Below are 20,359 nucleotides of genomic sequence, written 5' to 3' on the forward strand. Positions count from 1 at the left end.
CGAGTGGCACCCGTGGTGCCTCACATAAGAACTTGCACGAACCTATGAACCAAGATTTATGCCCATCTCTATCAAGAAAAAAAGTTCAGCATGGAATTGAAATCACTGAAATTTCACTGAATAGGATTACAGTACAGATTGATGCTATTGAAAGCAGCTTGGCATCTGTAATCCTCAAAAGGGAACTCACAGACACTAATCTCATGCTCCACAATAGCTGAAGGGCTGTGCCTTGAACTTTAAATCTAGCACTAAATTTACAAACCTGAATCACTGTTAGCTCCTCTTCTGATGTTTACAAAATGCCCATACAAAAGGTAAAGGTAAAGGTTCCCCTTGACAATTTTTGTCCAGTCGTGTTCGACTCTAGGGGGCAGTGCTCATCCCTGTTTCCAAGCTATAGAGCCAGCGTTTTTGTCCAAAGACAACCTTCCGTGGTCACATGGCCAGTGCGACTTAAACACGGAACGCTATTACCTTCCCACCGAGGTGGTCCCTATTTATCTACTTGCATTTGCAGCTCCTCTTCTGATGTTTACAAAATGCCCATACAAACATGCCTGTAATTTTGAGATTAGAATTCAAGATTCCCACATTTCTTAAGTTTCTCAAAATGAAAAATATTCTATTTAGAAGATTAGTCCTGAAGGCCTGGAAGCTACCAAGTGAATGAGGAAACCACTGTTGCACATTTTATATCTTGTATTTTGGAGACTGAAGCTCATACTTAAGTAATCTCATACTTAAAAGAATTCTGTAAAACATGAAATGAGTAACTATGAAAAAGGGAGAAGATTCTATATTTTAAAGAGTCAAAAGCCTGCAACAGTGTGATCCAGTGGTTAAAATGCTGAATTTGGAAGATAAAAGTTCTGGTCATGACTCAGCCAAGACATTTATTGTATGGCAATGAGCCAGTCACTCTGTCTCAGTTTTACCTACCTCACAGGATTGCTGAAGGGATTAAGTGTTGAGGAGGAGAACCATACGTACCACCTTATAAATCCAGAAAATAAATATATCTTTGGTGCTGCACAGACTAGAAGGAAAAAAATACTAAGAGAAAATATGCAGCAGACTAGTTCTCATTGTGGTGCTGGAGGAGACTCTTAAGAGTCCCTTGGACTGCAAGGAGATCAAACTTATCCATTTTGAAGGAAATCAACCCTGAGTGCTCACTGGAATGACAGATCCTGAAGCTGAGGCTCCAATACTTCGGCCATTGCATGAGAAGAGAACGCTCCCTTGAAAAGACCCTGATGTTGGGTAAGTGTGAAGGCAAGAGGAGAAGGGGCCAACACAGAACGAGATGGATAGACAGTGTCATCAAAGCTACCAACATGAATTTTACCAAACTCCAGGAGGCAGTGGAAGACAGGAGGGTCTGGCGTGCTCTGGTCCATGGGGTCACGAAGAGTCGGACATGACTTAACGACTAAACAACAACAGTTCTCATACCACTGGTCTAACTTGTGACACAATTGCACATGTAAAAAAATCCAGCTGCCAATATTTAATGACTCTCAGCCACATCAGTGTTTACCTTTTGTTTTAAAATCTAAATTTCCTAGAGTTTTACATCTATACTGAAAGCATGCCACCTCATTGGTTTCATTAACTTAAGCAACCAGGACAAAATATCAACTTATTCTACAAAGCCTCGTTTTATTCTGCCTTAAAACACAGACTCGCTATCCTTAAATTACACAGTGTTGAAAAATGTTAGTTCCATGGAAATGGATGGAAGAGGAAGGGAAAGAAGACAATAATCTAAGAGCACTGTGATAAAGGCACATTTTCAACCTCATCTCCACCCCTAGGACCACAAATGGACAAGCAAACTCCAATTCTAAAACTAAAAATAATACACACAGGCATAAGTTCTATATCAATAATTACTCTCATATTTTATTTGTATTGTCTTGGTTTCCTTCTGCAGGAAGCCAACATCCCTTGCCAAAATTTCTGTCCTAAAAAGTTGTTCTAGAAGGAAACTTTCAAAACTCGTATTCCATGCTCCTAACATGCAAAGAAGCAGTGAGCTCCTAGCCAGCTTCAATGGATACAGTTTCTCAAGTCACACAACACTTGGCCTCTCTGTCTCCTCAACTCCCCAGATGTAGCCTGAATTCTGACATTTGTTGTTGGTTGTTGTTCAGTCGTTAAGTCGTGTCCGACTCTTCGTGACCCCATGGACTAGAGCACGCCAGGCCCTCCTGTCTTCCACTGCCTCCCAGAGTTGGGTCAAATTGAATTCTGATATAGCACCCAATCACTGGTCTATAAACACTAAAATGAAATGTAAGAGAAAGTGTTAAGCACCCCCCCCCCAATCTTTTAAAGCAAACAGGGAAGCTTCCCAGCATGCAATAATGACTATATAGTATGGCTGTGTCCCTGTGAGACAGAAATAGAAATGTGTAAAGAACCTTATTTTTACTATTAACATTTGGGGAGGGATTATAACCTAAACGGCAGTTTGATGTACTTTTTAAATATGACAAGTATCTTCTGAGTGTGCGCATTCATACCTTTAGCATACAAAGAACATTTTAATACTACCGTATTAATATTTCTGCAGGGGATCCCATACCTAAGAAGTTGTTTGACAAACTCTTCTAATCCAACCATTATTTTTTGAGTGTGTGTTATCTCAACCATGGCATGAAGTAAATCTAGTTGTCACTGAAGCAGTGGGACTTAGGAAGAACTTCATTAACAAATCCCACTCATTCAATGGGTCTCCTGGATATGGAACTAACATTTGGTGTGTCCTATTATATCTGAACAAACTTTGGGAGCTAGTTAGCTTGTTAGCATTTTAAATTTCCTTTTTTAAATCTCTCTTCTACACACAGCAAAGAGAAACAGGGAAGGAAGATCTGTTATAAAAAGAATGTAATCACAAGGACTCAAAAAACAAACCACAAGAGAATTAAGAGGCAAAGATATCTTCAAAATGTTTTTTAAAAGGACTAGATATTTTGTTCTTCCAGTGCTGCTTCCCATTTGGTATAATTAATATCGACACCACATGAAGGACATTATAAAAAAAGAGGTCATTTTCACAGATCATATGGGGTAGAATGTATGTTGGCATGAATGTAACAACTGGCCCTCTACTGACTTCAAAGAGTGATGCAGTAAAGAGTGATGTGTTACACTCTGTGTCCTACATAACCTTTTTTGAATATATGACCTTAAAGCAGCTGAAGGTTGCCTCTGAATTTGGCTCAGTTCAATCAAAAACATCTGTTCCCCTTGTAGGCATACTATAAGGACTTTTTTCTCAGTTGGATTTAGAGCGCCGCCAGCCAGCCCTTTCGTGACCGCTCACACATACAACGCAACACTTGTAAATCAACTTTGGGGTTGTGAACAGCAGGCCTGCATACAGCCACCCCATCCTAGCTAGAAAGGCCACTTGACTGCTGTGAGAACTGCTCTTATCATGTCATCAAATCAAAGCATGTTGAGAAGAGGGAACACAAGAGGCATCTGCAGAATTCCCACAATGTAGCGACTTTGGAACATTGACAGATGCATCTGTCATTTTATACCTTCAACTAACCTGCTGTCCGTGGGCCTGACACAGGAAAGCTGTCCAAGAGTAACTGCAGCTCTCTCATGTTGTTTTCACAGGTCTCTGTTTGGAAGGCCTGCCGTTTCTTGGTCTTTATTTAATAGGGTGGAAAACAAAGCAAGAAGCAGAGATATTAAAATACACTAAATAAAAAAGGGCATCTTACAATCAGTGGTGCTGTAGGATACAATGGACCAAACAAATAAAATAAACAAAGAACAAAGTCACAAAGCTGGTAGGTATTCCATAACCAAATTAGTTCCATTAATGATACCCCTGCATTGATTTCAAGGAAAAGTTTATTTGGGCTCTAAGGCAGATATTGCACTTGTGTTTTTCTAGTCACTGTGTAGTAATTTCAGCACCCTCAAATAAATCAACTGTGAACAAATTATATGTTACAAGAAACACTTTTATCTCATCCCAAAATTTTCTACCATCTAAATCTGAAAAAGAGTTCTGAAGAAATCAAAGATCTGCCATGTTTGTGATATTGTAGTAATCCTAGTGGTGAAGTGTGGGTTGCCAGCATCTGGAGCAAGACAAGTATTATGCACCCTCGAGGTCTTGGGAAGCAGCAGAGGAGGGGGCCTTGGTGCCACCTGAGCTCCCTCCCCACACCACCCCCTCCTCATGGCTTGCTCTCCTGCCTTGTTTACATCGAGGGGAGGGAAGATGGATTGTTCTAGGCCGCCAAACCCTACCACCACCTGCTCAGAGGGGGAAAAGGAGCAAGCAGCGAGCGAGGCAGCGCAGCCAGAAGAGAGGAAGCAAGGTGTGGGGAGGAGAAGCTCACACAATTTATTGCCCAATGGTTCCGTGGCAGGGCTGAAATTTTTCACCTCTAAGAATTTTGTGTCCAAAGACTACCACCCCTGTGCCCCCCCCACTCTGGCCGCCAAAGCAGGAGTTGCTTCAGGAAAGAAAGAAGTATGGAAATGTTTCTTTGAAATTACAGAAAAACAAAGTCCCAGGTATATTGATCTACTGAAGTGGGAGATTCACAACAGAAAGGAAACAGCTCCAAGTATATAGCCTTTAACGCCCTAAAATAAATTGCAAACACAAATACAAGATCGCTATGTGGATTTAGCCATCCAGGGCACCTTCCTGCACAAAGCCATTGAGACTCTACGGCCTAAGCCAAGGTGGAAGGGGCCTTAACACCCTTCAGGTGAACAGCAGCTCCTGCCTCTCAGAGCTCTCCCACTCTTTCTCAATTCAAATCTTGAATCACAGCCTCTTCCTAAGACTTTCCCACCCGTTGGGTTGAACCAAAAAGTCCACAACAGATCAATTCCTTCTCAGCCGAGCTTGAATTCTGGACATTTTTTGCTCTACATATTAAAAAAGGTTTTGCTGCGCCAAATTTTACTAAGCACTTTGCTTGCATAGGAAACTACTGCAATGGCCTTACAGTTACTTCACTCTTTGGGATCTCCTTTCTTGTGGGTGGGAATGTGACATGCCAGTCTCATAGCCTGTGCTACATCTTGCTTACATTTTGAAGTGACTTCTGATTAAATTGAAAGAAGAACTTGCCAAAGCAGGACTGCAGCTGAACATTAAAAAGACAAAAATCTTCAGATTTCAGAAGAAATGGAAATTGTTAAAGATTTTGTATATTTTGGTTCAATTATCAATCCAAACAAATCAGAAGAAGACAAATCAGAAGAAGGCTGAGACTCAGAAGGGCAGCAATGGAGGAACTAGAAAAGATCATCAAGTGTAAGGTTGTGTCACTGAAGGCCAAGACCCAGATCGTCCGTCTTATTGAATTTCCACTTTGTGTGTGTGAATATGAAAAAGCTGGACAGTAAAGAAACCCGACAGGAAGAAAATGTTTGAAATGTGGTTCTGGAGGAGAGCTTTGTGGATACCCTGGACCAACAGAAAGACAAACAAGTAGATCATAGGTCTAATCCAGCCTGAACTACCTCTGGAGGGATAAGTGTTGAAACTATCCTACTTTGGGCACAAAATGAAAGGCAGGATTCTCTGGACAGTACACTAATGCTGAGAAAGGTGGAAGGCAGCAGGAAAAGAGAAAGATCAAGTATGATGTGGACTGCCTCCCTAAAGGAAGCAACAAGCTTGAGTTTGCAAGAGCTGAGCAAGGCTGTTGAGGACAGGACATTTTGGAGATTACTAATTCATAGGTAAAGGTAAAGGTTCCCCTTGACATTTAGTCCAGTCGTGTCCGACCCTAGGGCGTGGTGCTGATCCCAGTCTCCAAGCTGTAGAGCCAGCGTTTGTCCGTAGACAGTTTCCGTGGTCACGTGGCCAGCACAACTATACATGGAACGCTGTTACCTTAACAGATAAATAGGTGGTGCCTATTTATCTACTTGCATTTCCATACTTTTGAACTGCTAGGTTGGCAGGAGATGGGACAAGCGTCGGGAGCTCACTCCTACACGTGGATTCGATCTTACGACTGCTTGGTCTTCCGACCTTGCAGCACAGAGGCTTCTGTGGTTTAACCCACAGTGCCACCACGTCCCTTACACTGATTCATAAGGTCCCCATAAATTGGGGGCAACTTAACAGCATGTAACAGCAAGCTTAGTCTGTCACATGGCTTCCTCTCTTCCTGATGCCATCAACTTTTTTTTATCCAAAGTATAACAGCCTTGGTGTAGTCATTTTTGCTTCTAGACAGACTTCTGAATTTCTTCTGCATACAAGGCCTATTTAGAAAACAGCCACACAGAACCAGGAACCAGTGGCTGCCCTGGTCCTCTCCCAGACCAGGGCAGCCACAGCCACCATCCCTCCCTCCTCTAGGGCCCTCGCAGTACTGACGGCTCCAAAAGCAGCCTCTCCTGAGCCGGCAAAGCAAACTCTTCAGCCCAACCAACTGACCTCCTCCAGCAGGTCCCAACCAGTGGGCATTCCGAGCTCTGCTGCCGAAGCCGCAGGGCTCAGGGCAGCTGGGCTGTGGGAAAGGCCCAGGAAGGGGCAACCTCGGATCCCTCTGGCCTCCACCCATCAAGAGGCTGCCACAGGAGGCTCCCCTTTCCCCCTCCCAAGTCCAGCATGGGGGGTGGCAGAGAGATCAGCCCCAGTAGGAGACCCAGCCCCTCTTGCTGCAGCTGCAGATGCCCCCCCCAGTTGGCTCTGGCAGTGGCAAAGATCCTGGCGTGTGCCTTTTCTCTGCCCCTCCTTCTCCTCAGGGGTGGGCCAAGACACAGAAGCCCCAGAACGGGCCTCTTTCCTGACCAGACCCTCCCACAAACACACACACACAAGGCCATTCAACAGAAAGGGGGAGGGAGAAGGACAAGGTACTGCCTACTGCCACCACCGCTGCTGCTATCCCTTCCCCTGGTGATCCTCTCAAGGGAGCCCAAGCCCCTCCCTCCTTGAGGCACTCCTCAAACTCAACAGCCACCCGCATCAAGGCCCACCTGCCCAGTGGCAGGCCCAGTGTCCCCTGACTCAAACGCCCAGGAGGGGAAAGAGAATGATGAGGAGCAGCTGTGGCAGCATGCCACAGGTTGGCCCACACGCCCCCCCTTAAATCTGGCAACGGAGCTACCGCCCATCCAACACTACACCACTGAGTGATCCACTTCTATTCTTGGCTACCACTGTTTTTCTTTTCTTTTTCATTTGTCACAAAAAGTTTTCTATGCGGGAAAGCAGATTCTGCAATGGACTCTTAGGAGCAAGGGGCGGATATGCAAAAGTGAGTGTTTCATTTATCCCTTCTCAGTTGCTCCCAGACTCTTCTTCCAAATCAATGCTGTTATCCGTGCAAAACTGGTAGGTTTGAAGGTTTATTATTACACAGACACAAGTCTGGTATACTGTGAGAAAGGAAAGCAGATTGTTTTGGGTAAATTAGACAGAACAAGTAAAATTGATGTACACCCATCCTTTGCAAATTTGCAGATGGAAGTGGAAGACAGACTGCAGACAGGGAACATCCACATATCCTACGGCTGTTCTTTTGTGACAAGTCTCCTCACTTTGGCTCAAGTTATTATTGTCATCTTAACTTTTGACTGCCCAGCTTTTTTATGCTTGTGAAGTCTACCACAAAGACATAGGTGTGCGGGACTTTATTTTGAAGTGAGATCTTTCGTTCTATAAAAATGTGATCTGTTATGAGCCAGCAGTGTATCGTGACTGACTAGAAGACAAGCAGTGTATGTGAATCTCTGCTGTGTTTTCCACCAATCTATTTAAATATTTTATAAATTTGCTCTACTATTTTAAATGTAATTATATGTTCTGTATATCTACTAATATATTATTCATATACATTCCAGTGTTTGATCCCCAGTAGCATTTACATGGATTTCCCTGTGTGATGGTTAGTGCTAAACTTCACAAAGAATTTCCAGCACCAGTGGAATTTTCAGGCTAGGGTTTTCATTCCTAAAACATCAACATTCCAAAAAGAATTATTAAGATGTGTGTTATTCTTATAGGATATAAATACGCTAGAAGGATGAACTACATAGGATTGTATCACTATTCCTTTGCTTGGCTTCAACAATAATGGAAAAAACATGCAAAGCAATGTCACACCAATAAGATAAATATGTTCATGCAACGGCAAGCATTTCAAGTACCAGATTCTCAAATGATGCAGCAGAAGGCTTCCCCATATAATAGTTCTATGCAAGCTGCTCTATGGCCCAGAGTGCCTTCTCCTTACTTCCAGATGTTTTATTTTTAATGCACTACGTTAGTATATTTATGTTTACACAACTCCTACGCATTTGCATTTGCTGATTGTATTTGCCACTTCCAGATCAGCTTTGGCCATTTCATCTTTCTAGTTCAGGGGTGGGCAATTAATTTCTACAGGGAGGGCACATGAAAAATCTGAACTGTGTTAGGGAGCTGAACCAAATTTACTTAAAAATAAAATGAAACAGTGATGTTATGATTGTTTTTTATTTTAAACTTGTTAAACTTCACAAATACTAAAGAAGTTTTTTGCGGTATGTTAAAGGTAAGCAACTGATCAACTTTAGACAAAAAGCTATAAATGTTTTGATGTTCAAAACTGTCTGCGGGCCGGGTCTGTTCTAGTTGCAAGCAGGATTCAGCAGGCATTCTTCAGATTTGCCAATGCCACTTTACAGTATAGCTGCAGACAGCTGCGTGCATGCCTTCTGCATGCTCCAAATACCCTTATTTACTACGGGCCATTCCTATTTTCTGCTTTTTCTCCTCAATATGTTACTTCCTGTAGTTTCTTTTGCATTCAGGAGAGATGAAAGGTATTTTTTTAAATGCTAATGTGCATATAAACCACCATTCTTTAGGATTAAGCTTCCTCTTTCTGGACTCTTTCAATAGAGGGCAGGTTACATCTTGACATGAGTTGTAGATAGATCATAACCTAACTGCCTATAATATGCTATGAATAAGGGGCCTGATGCCATTTCTTGTCTCACTAGTGTTAAAGGGAAATTCAACCATGATGGAGCATATAATAATGTATATTTTGCAATCTCGTTGGCACACTCTGTTTTGTATAGAATGCTGATGAAGGCTGCACGACCAAGAAGAAAGTCGTGAAAGAAGATAAAAGGATCCTGACTTTTGTAAAATTAGTAGAAAGCTCATCTGTATATATTCCAACATGCCTTAACCAAGCTATAATGTGCAATGTTTTGGAATTATAGATATATTCACATGACTTCCTAACAATTCAATCATCTGGTTGTACAAAACAGCAATTTTGCAACTCTTCCGCTCTCATATGTATGCCATTCACAACTAAGCTGAAGCTCTTAAAGTTTCAGCCTGCACTGCCTACTTAACCCAGTTCCCACAAAACCATCATAAACACTTTCACCACCTTTTTTTCAGTCCAGCTGGCAGAAAATGATAAAGTAAGGGTTATGTTGCATGCTGGGAAGTAATGGAGGAGATGCACAGAATTTGGCTGCTCCTTGCCCTCCATAGGATTCAAGATAAGGCTAACTTTGCCTCCTACACATGTTATCATTCATAGAGGCCATGTCTGCAAACAGAAACGCCTGAGATCTGGTTATGATGGGAAAAAAAGCAGAGTTTTAAAAGTCTTCCTTAGACTACAGGTCCTCAAGTCTTTCAGCCCAATGGGTACTGGGCAAGCTGGCTGGGGGATTCTGGCAGCTGTAGTCCAATAAAGCAACTTCTCCAAGCTCTTAGAAAAAAGGTACTTACTCAAAACTAAGCTTACAAAAATACTGTAGCAGATTTTTGTACCATGTATACCAGTAATACATTATGCAGTACTTCTTTTAGCATGTTCTGGAAGACAGGATTATAACTTTACATGAATTGAATGAAGCAGCTTGAAAACAATTTAAGAGTAAACTCCTGAACTGTTAAACAGGCTATGAAATATAAGTTCTACTATTTTAAAAATAATTAATGCTCTATTTATAACAACAGAGGGATGTTCTTTTCTAAACAAACTTGGAGACTATTTAGAGATCACTCTTTCATAGGGTAACCATAAATCAAAAGCAACTTGACAGCACGTAAGAACAATAGTCTATTATTAAACACACAGTATATACACTTTAATAAAACACAGCTTTGAAAATAAAAGTCACTTCTATATCTTTCTGGCATAGGAGCTAATCTGCTGCGTTTGGCAGGGAAAGCTCTGACAGTTATGAACCACACGGTGGCACCGAAGAGCAACCTCTTGAATTTCTCACGCATTTGAGAACTAACTTTCAATATTCAAAAGGTCCTTACAACAGAGGACAAACACAGACAGCCACTTACAAATGTTAATTTAACCAATACAATTATTACTTGTCTTCACCCAAAGACTTGAGTAGCTTCCTGATGTCTGCCTGGATATTCTCCCCTGAAATCTGTACAAATGGCCCCAATTCTATATGACTGAATTTGTTCACAGCATTGTCTAAATTACATAGTTGTGAATATTGCTTTGTGGGGGAACTCACTAGCAAATGTGTACCCTTAGATAATAATGATGGGTTTCTGCAGTTTCATCCCCTTTCTTACACATATGAATCGTGACATGCAGTTCTTGTTCCTCACTCCTCCACCCAAACATCTACAGAGCAAAGATGGGCAACTGTGGCACACCACATGTAGATAGACAACAACTTCCATTTGTTGTAGTCAGCACAGTCAGTGAGAAGGGATCGCAAGGTCTACAGCCCAATGGCATTTTGATGGTCACAAGTTGCCTATCCCTGACCTAATATCCCAGGATTAAAGTACACGCATTTAGTGAAGGATACCTATTCACTGTACAGTGTCTCTCATGTAAGCAATTTAAAACTGCAGTGTGGAGCGAAGACAAGCTATAATGTCTCTGGAGCCCCAACACAGTTCTTGTTGTATTCTTCTGACCTGACCTACCTACAAATCCTTTTGGGTTAGGCTTTGCGTGGACAATAACCAGAAACTCTCTTTATCTGAACATTGTGTTTCTTTAGGCCTCTGTCTAAACACTGTTGTCTATTAGCCTCTCCTTCAATTTCCCTACCCACCTGTTGCTTTCTTCACCAGTTACCCTTCTCAGCCTACCTGTCCTTCTGTCTGCTCTTTTGCTGACCCTTGTTCTAATCTCCCCTCAGTGGCATACCTCAGCTCAGTCCTGAGACTCTGACCTACGGTCTGCTTTGATACCTCTCTACTAACTCAGCACAGCACTCCACCTGAAACCTTGCTCTAATCTTCCCAAGGCTTTCTCCCCCTTCAATATTAGACAAAAAACAAAGAGAAACAGAATGAGAGATTGAAACACTGAGGTACTGTGTGCCCCACTGCCCCCAGCCTTCTGTAGGCTCAGGACTCTGAGTAAGGCTCAAAGGAGACTTCATTGACACATCGGTCACTTCTAACAGAGTTCTCATCCCTTCACTGGTCTACCCCCAGGCTCAGTTACCTTCCACTAGCCCCAGGCCTTTCTCTTTCCCCAAGCAGGCCCACTGGGTTTGGCACACTTCACAATCCCACAGTCCAAGCCGAATTACTCATGCCTCTCAGGGATGGCTTGTACTGGTGTGCAGCCATTGTGTAGAAGTTCTCTCTCCTGGAGACACCACTGTCTTTCCCTCTAGCACTTCTGCCTGAAGTACCTCTTCTCAGTTGGAGTTGGTGTTGGGGGTTTGGTTAATGGGTGCTATCTCCACCAATACTCAGCACCAGGTAAAGGCTGGCAAGGGATCAACTCAAAGCCCCTGCCTCAACCCCAGCTGAGTGGGAGTCAGAGTTCAAGAGGAATTTCAGTCCAGGGGTCATTGAAAAGGGTGTAGTCAAAGACCCATTCTCTGCACAGAGCTTCTTCTTGTTGGTATACGGCAATCTGTAACATTCTACCCACTACGGGTTAATATCTAAAAGACTTGACCTGTTCCTTGTAATCAATCAGGCCTATAAAGCCTTGTCTCCTCTACCCCCTTTTACACCCTCCTTCCATGGTGCTGAGTCACAGAGCGAGGCAGAGACTGTGTGTGTTTGCCTAAGTTTGTGGGTGTTACCTGAGCTGCCGCCGCTTTCTTCATTTACTGTTCGGTATGTTTTTGTAATATAGTTTTAGCACTCTGTTGTTTTCTTAGGATACCCCGTTTACCCTTGTCCTAAGAACTAGATAAAGATTATTATTTTTTCTCTCAGCATGTTGAAGCCTTTTTTTTCCAACACTTCTTGCTCCTCCATAGTGTCTCCTGAGGATCCTTGTCCTCCAAACCATTCAGTCTTGTTCCCAACTCCCTGCCTCCATCTACCTCTAACACCCTTGTCCTCTCCCCCTCCTGTTCCTCTCCCTCTCCCTCTCCCTTTATCTCTTCCAGTTGGGTGCTGATCTCTGCCCCCAACCCATCATCCACTGTGGCTCTCATCATCTGACTTTCTCTCCTGGTCCTTAGCCAGCTGACTCAGTGTCCACCCAAGGCCCAGCAGAATGTGCAACTTGACAGGCTTTCCAGGGGCCATAGAGCAAGAACAAACAGCCAACAAGGGGCACAGGAGGTGACCACTCACAGGCACCTTAAAGACTAACAGCATTGTACAGTGGTGCCTCGCTTAATGAGGATAATCCATTCCAGCAAAATCACTGTAGAACGAAATCCTCACTAAGCGAAATAAAAAAGCCCATTGAAACACACTGAAAACCCTTCAATGCGTACCAATGGGCTGAAAATTCACCGTCCAGCGAAGATCCTCCATAGGGGCGGCCATTTTCAGTGCCTGTAAAGCGAGGAATCCATCCTAGAAAACAGCGGGGGGCCATTTTGTACACCCGGCGGCCATGTTGAAACCCGACGATCAGCTGTTTTTAGATCGTCGTAATGCGAAAATCGGTTTCCGAGGCAGGGAACCAATCATTTTGAAGTGGATTTTTCCCATTTAAACCATTGTTTTGCTATTGCTTTTGCGATCGCAAAAACCTAATCGTCAAGCGATTTCCTCGTTAAGCGAGGCACCACTGTATAGCATTTTTATAATGCAAGCTAGTTTTTAAGGTGCCACAACACTTCTGTCTCTCTCCTTTTTTTGTCTCTTATGCTTGTGCACACTAACACAGCTATTTCTTCGGATCCTTCTCCTCCTGTTGTGCTTGGTTGTCAAAAATATAGAAATATTGTTAGCAGTATTTTCTGAGTGTAGAGTTATATAAGAGGGCCTGGAAATGTCCACCTAAAAGAAAAGGAGAGCTTTATATGTCCCAAAGTTCTCCTGTAGCTCAGATTAAAATATCTCCCACAGACAGTCACTCCTAGCTTATCTTCTGTGTCTAAAAGATCCCCCTGATCAGTCTCTCATCCCTTCACCTGCTGTCCTTTAAATTATTTTACTATATCATGGTCCTCCAATGTATTTGCATTACTCAAGATGGTTGCATTATACTAGTCCAACAGCACAGCAGGAGTAACAGTGATGCTCTAGCTATGGTGCAAGGAAAGAAAAAAGCACAATTCTCTCCCTCTCTCCTTTCTTAATTTTTCTAGTTGTTTGGGCAACACAAGGAAAGCCTCCTACATGCTGTTATGGCACATTTCCCCCCAACATAAACCTAACAAGCTCTTGAGAGGCCCTTAGAGAACTCCCAAACCACAGGCTATAATCACAGCTTTCTTTATTTGCTTTTATGTTGATTAAAGCTAGTTAATGAGTTTTATGCACAACTTAAATATAACACTTTAGAAACCAATAAAAATAGGTTATTTGTAGATTATTGGTGAATAATAAGAATTAAGAAAAAGTGATTTTAATAGACAGAGATTTCTCAAGACTGTTGTTTCCATTACTCCCTCCTTTTTAATGCTACTAGACAATTCAATTGTTCAAAACCCTCCAGTTTATGTATTTGGGATAGTGCACTTCTGTACCCATAATTCAAAATGCCAGGAAATGGTCCAACATTGCTGCACAATGTCATGCCCATGTTGCCAGCAAGAAAAAGGATACCAAGCTTTACATAGCAAAGGGCAGCCTGAATTTTGACAACTCCAATGGCAGCAGTCAAGATGGTCGAGAGCAGGGGTCCCCAACCCCCGGCCCGCAGCTGGTTGCCAGTCCGCGGCCATGGCACAACTGGGCTGCGGAGACAGATATCCCACCCCCTGCAATCCCCTCACTCACAAGCACGGGTGCCCTGCCCCTCAGCAGGTGACCCCCGCCCTTCATGCATACACGTTCCACCCCTCCACGCATGCGTGTGAATGCACCCCTCCCCTCCATGAGCATGCCCCACCCACCTTCTAGCATGGGGTGTGCCCCCCATGAACAGACCCCAACTCCGCAACCAGTTTGCAACTCAGAAAAGGTTGGGGACCAGTGGTCTAGAGCAAATGTGTTGAACCCAAGGCCTGCGGGCTGAATCCGGGCTGTTTCACATGGCCCTTGCAGTGTTGCAGGGTCCGGGCCTCCTGCTACGGTCTCCAACCCCGGTCTGTGGCCTTGGAAGGACCGGTCCGCTGGGAGAGATGAGCGGCGAACAGGAAGTGGGCAGCGAGCGAAGCTTCGCCTCCCGTCAGCGCACTCCCGGCTCTCCTCCCTTTCCCTGCCATCCCAATGTGCCCTGGGCAGGTGGGGCCTGGCCAACTGGGAGGGCGAGAGGCACACCCGGGCTGGGCAGAGATGGGGGGTGGCAGCAGTGTTACCTCGGCTTCCTCTCCCTCCTCCACACTGCGCCAGGGCTGGCTGGGCAAGGTGGTGAGCCAGGAGGCAGGCTAACAAACCCAATCCCAAGGCCCACTGGGAGATCCATGTGTGTCCCCGTGGTCTCTCCATCCACACATCGAGGACAGGCATGCCATTGGGGGCGCACAGCCGCATGGATCTTGGCCGCTTCCATGCCCTCCAGGCGGCATGTCCAGCCTTGACTACCTGGCCACTGACTGTCTCATGTTCATCACCACCAGGGCTCTGATCCACCCACCCTCTAAGGATGGAGGAGGAAGAAATGCTGCTGCCGTGCGCCGTGGCTCGACTCCCTGCTCCCTCCTGAGGCCCAGGCTGTTGCCTCCTCAAAAAACAAAAACAAAACCCCACTGGTTTCTGAAGATCTGTCTGTTTCTGCTGCTCTTCTCTGAGAACAGTTATGTAACCATTTGGGCAATAAGAAAACCAATACATTTGCTCCTTGATTTCTCTGAGGACTGTGATTCCTGAAAGGGTTGCCCATGCCATTTTAAAAGCAAGTGTAACATAAGAAATGTACCACTGAGCTCAAACTCTGATAGGGTCCAAGATGAAATTGAGATTGACACCTCTGGCCTAGAGGATACAATTTCTCACCAAAACAAAAAATACAGTGGGGTCTTGAGTTACGAACGGCCCGAGGTACGAACTTTTTGAGTTACGTACTTCTCTGTCCGCAAAAATCCATTTTGACTTGCAGACAGAGAATTGAGGTACGAACCCAAAAGTTTAAAAAAAAAAAGCGGGAAAGCACCTGGAGCCGGGTGGCGGCGGCGCGGCGAGAGGCAGTGGCGCTGCTCCTGATCCGGGATTGGGGCACCTCGGGGCTTTCCGGCCGCCAGAATTCCAGCCCGGCCGGGGCCTCTGCCTGTCCTGGGTGGGCCCCACTGAGCCAAGCTCCGGCGGCAAAAGGCAGAGGCAAGGACAGCAGAGGAGCCTCCCAGCGCCCCGGTGAGCCCGCGCGGGAGGGTGGGAGCGAGTTCGCAGGGATGGCACTGGCGCTGGGAGGGCTCCACGCCGGGGAACAAGGCGGGCGCGGGCGGTGGGTGATGGGAACAGGGGCTGGGGAAGGAGAGCGAGGAGGGCGAGTGCGGCGCGGTTGGGTGGGCGATGGCTGCCTGAATGAAGGGAAGCCGGCTGGGGCTGTAAACGGAGGCCGGGCGGGGAGGGAGGGAGCACCGCGGGGGCCGGCTGCCTGTTCTACCTTCCTGGGCTGGGGCTGTAAACGGAGGCCGGGCGGGGAGGGAGGGAGCGCCGCGGGGAGCCTTGATGGCCGGGCACCGTGTGCTGCTGCTGCTCCCATCTCCACCCGGCCCATTCCCCCGGAGCTCGGAGGAAATGGCTGGGCTGCCTGTTTCGCCTTCCTGGGATTAGAAAATATCCCCCTCTAGTGGCAGAAGGCGGAACAGCAGCTTCCCATTACTTTCTATGGACGGTACAGAGCAGATACGGATTACAATGGTTTTCAATGCATTCCTATGGGAATGCAGATTTTGACCTACAAACGTTTTGACTTGCGAACCACCTTCCAATACGGATTAAGTTCGCAAGTCAAGACCCCACTGTAATTGTCAGGGTTTTCAAAAAGTGAGAGCACAAGAGGGTATATTGTAGACTTGACTATTGCTGCATAATATTGTGTCCGCATTGCCAACAGGAAAAAGGATGCCTTAAAGATAAGCAGCCGGGGGGGGGGCAGAGCTTGGGACTTGGACTCGAGGACTGGGACTGGGGACCAAAGATTTGGAACTTGGCTTGAGTCTTGTTACCAAAGACTTGGACTTGGGACTCGGGTCCAGAGACTTACCAACAACCCAGAGAGAGAAAGAGAGACACACAGAGAGAGAAAATGGCTTAAAAATACTGTATTCTGTGACGACATCTGCTTAGCACAGTGGAACATAATATAGGACTGAGTAATAAGACTGAAATCCTTGCCATATGTAAATACAAGGGAATTGAGACTTACTTCCAAGCCACAATGAAGAATCTCAGGACATTATACACAGAGAGCATATCAGACAAAAGAAAAACGGAATTTGGCTACAGTATATTGTAGTAATGGTCACAGAGACCATTATTTTAGGCCAAAAGAGACAAAACACAGTCCCCACCACCATCTTCTGGTCCCGTAGTTCTTAATCTTTTTGAAAGAAATACCCCCTTGAGCCATTGAGGAAGTTATCATTGCCCCCCTCCTCGCAGTGGCAGCACTGCCCTTGCCATGGGGAGGTGAAAGATGATAACTTAATCAATGGCTTGGGTCTTGCTTCTTTCCGCCTTCGCCCCCCCCCCGCACACTCAGAGACGAAGCGGTGGCTTCCGCTTGGCTTTTGGGCCAGCACCTGAGGGGGAAAATGACCAGTGCTTAGGCTGTGACAGTGGAGAGAGGGGTGGTGGTAGGAAGGTCGGAGGCTCTCCTTCTCGGGGCTTGGCTTTCTCTCAGCAGCGCTGTCGGGAGGGAAGAAAAAAGCGAGGGAGAGACACACAAGGCCGGGCTGAAGGAAGGGAAGGTGAACCATGGCTGGCTGCCTTGCCCGCCCAACTGGGGGCTTCAGCCCCACCTAGGATGGGGAGTCCACCGTGACTAAGCAAAGGCCAGGTATGGGCCAAGAAGGGAAGGAGAGAAGCCGCTTGGCCAGCCAACTCTCACCCTTGCCCCCCCCCTTGGGCGTTTGGATCCCGGGGGTCGGTGTCTCAGGAAGGGAGGTGGGTCTCCTGCTGTGAGGGACACTTCTCCATCTCCCCCAGCCTCTGGATCACCCCACACTGATGCACCCATGAGGAGGGCAAGGATGTGCCCTCGGTGCGGGCATGGGGGGTGATGGGTCCCAACTCTCCCCAAAGAGGGAGGCCTTGTCGAAGTCAGCACTTTGTGGGGCTGGACGTTCAGAAGAGGCAGTGGGGTGGGATGGTGGTGCTGGGTTCCCCTTGGTCTCTTCATGGAGAGATCGCTGTGCAATCTGCCAGATGCTGGGGATGGGAGCCCGAACCCCAAAAAAGTACCTTTTCTTATTCCCACCCACCATCCAGTACACATCCAGGCACACAATGGCTTGCCCAAGTCCCAGGCCAGCACCCACAGCTCCAACGCTGCTTCCCGCTCGTGGTCCAGCCTCGCCCCAGTGCTGAGGATGCTGCTGAGCAGGTTGAGGTGGAAAAGCGCACCATGGGCCTGCGAGAGGTCCAGGGCATAGCAGACCTGGGCATTGAGGGAGTTGGCTTCTTTGGCATCTGAGGCACTGAGGCAGAGCACGATGGTTCCAGGTGAGGCCGCCTCAGAAACGGCGGGTCGGTAACAAGGCTGTGTGAACACGGGCACCCTGGTTGTTCAGGTCGGCCACGTGGAGGACCAGAGCGCGCTGCGAGGAAAGGGGCAGCTCGCCGAGTCGACGGCCACCAATCAGAGCTCGTAGGCCACGTGGCACTCCTGGTCCAGTGGCCCCTTGACGCACAGGAAAGAGATACCGCCATCGCTGCCTGATGGTCACAGCAAGAAGGCGCCCTCACCACCCTGGAGGCTCAACGCCACACCGCCGGCCTTTCCCTCCATCCCCTCCTTGTCCAGGTCCGAGACGGACATGCGAGCCATGTAGTCCCCCAGCAGCCTGGTGGCAGTGCTCCATCACCCCTTATCACCCCCTTCTGTTCCTTTGCCCCCTTATTGCCCCTTTTGGTTCCATCAACCCAATAAAAAATGAAATCGTCCCCTGGGGGGTGATATCGCCCAGGTTAAGAACCACTGTTCTGGTCTATCCATACACCTTTAAAAATAAAGAAAGAGAAAGCAGACAACACCAGTTCTTAAGACTGATGTGATTAACTAGGTTTTGTTAACCAATCTTTGAAGTTTAGTCTTAAACTTCAAAGCATTAAAATAAAAGCATTAAAGGATGCCCCCGACCCTTACTCTTGTTTGCTTTAAAGCATAGAAAAGCTTTGCTTTTCTCACTGAACTTGGTGTCACTAGACTCTGTCACAGATGCACCTGCTTGCTCCACTTTGAAGTTAGGCTGTGGTATATCAGCTGACCTTCGTGACTGCCTCTTTGCCTTGGCCTGCTGGGCAAGAGTCTCTTCAAATTGGGAGAGGCTGTGATACACCACCTCCCTCCAGGCTGAATGCTCAGATGTCAGTTTTTCCCATCTGCTGATATCCATTTCCAAGGCCTTCAGATCCTGCTTGCAGATATCCTTGTATCGCAGCTGTGGTCTCCCTCTGGGGTGATTTCCCTGCACTAATTCTCCATACAGGAGATCCTTTGGAATCCGACCATCAGCCATAGAGTGGCTGTTGTTGTTCCCTGCATTTCTCCTGCAACTGTCTGAGGGAGAATACCATGTCAGTGGTGGATCTATTAGCTCGAAATCCGCACTGTGATTCTGGATAGACTCTGTCTGCAAGCACCTGGAGTCTCTTCAGCACAACACGGGCAAGCAGCTTCCCTACAATGCTAAGAAGAGAGATGCCACGGGAGTTATTGAAGTCGCTCCTATCTCCTTTGTTCTTATACAATGTGACGATGTTTGCATCCTTCATGTCCTGTGGTACTCCACCTTCGCTCCAGCAAAGATGAAAGATTTCATACAGTTCGGTGGTGATGGTCTCTTTACAGCACTTCAGCACTTCAACAGGGATGTTGCCGGAGGCAAGGGAACAGGTGCCTTGCAAGGGAATCCAAGGCCGCTTTTATTTCAGCTAAGGTTGGTTCGCTATCCAACTCTTCCAGGACAGGCAGGCACTCAATGTTGATTAATGCTTCCTCAGTTACTACATTCTCTCTGGAATATAGCTCAGAGTAGTGCTGCACCCAGCGGTCTATCTGCTGTGCTCGGTCCTGGATGATCACGCCTGTAGCAGACTTCAAGGGAACAGATTTCTTCTGTATTGGACCTAAAGCCTTCTTGATCCCGTCATACATTCCCTTGATGTTACCTGTGTCTGCTGCTAACTGTATCTGAGAGCAGAGCTGAAGCCAATAATCATTGGAACATCTCCTGGCAGCCTGTTGGACTTGGCTACAAGCAGCTCGAAGAGCTTGCCAGTTGTACTCACTAGAAAAGGCTTTGTATGCTGCTAGAGCTCTCCTCTTATCCTCGATGGCTGGCATCAACTCCTCCGAATGGGCTTCGAACCAGTCGGCCGTCTTTTTGGTCTTCTTGCCAAATGTGCACAAGGCGGTGTTATAGACAGCATTCTTGAAATGTTCCCAGCTTTCAGGTGCATTTGCCTCAGCCGGGCCTGGAAGGGTTTCCTCAAGCGCTTGGACAAATTTCTCCACTTTTCTTTGATCGTGAGTCTTGCTGATGTCAATACGTGGTCTTCCTTCCTTTTTCGTGTGATACAGTCTCTTTATTCGCAATTTTACTCTACTACACATCAGGGAGTGATCAGTATCGCAATCAGCACTCTGGTAACTGTGTGTGATCATAATGCTAGGAAGGCCAGAACATCTAGTGAGGATCGAATCGAGCTGATGCCAATGCTTGGATCTTGGATGTCTCCAAGTAACTCTGTGTTGAAGCTTCGTATTGAAGAACGTGTTGGTGACACAAAGACCATAATAAAAGCAAAACTCCAGCAAGCATTGGACATTTTCATTCATATTCCCAATGCCAAAACGGCCTAGAC

General features: G+C 46.2%; 1 protein-coding gene across 16 annotated transcripts in view; it reads right to left on the reverse strand.

Annotated features, from left to right (window-relative positions):
- The window catches only part of CCDC171 (coiled-coil domain containing 171), a 273,713-nt gene that overhangs the window by 198,459 nt on the left and 54,895 nt on the right, over window positions 1–20,359 (reverse strand). For all 16 annotated transcript variants that reach the window (XM_078384938.1, XM_020797528.3, XM_072992079.2 and 13 more), the window contains one exon: window positions 3,572–3,674. In XM_078384938.1, coding sequence (XP_078241064.1) covers window positions 3,572–3,674 — 103 coding nt within the window. The remainder of the gene's footprint in view (window positions 1–3,571; window positions 3,675–20,359) is intronic.

Source organism: Pogona vitticeps, chromosome 2, assembly GCF_051106095.1.
Source record: "Pogona vitticeps strain Pit_001003342236 chromosome 2, PviZW2.1, whole genome shotgun sequence".
Lineage (NCBI taxonomy): Eukaryota > Metazoa > Chordata > Lepidosauria > Squamata > Agamidae > Pogona > Pogona vitticeps.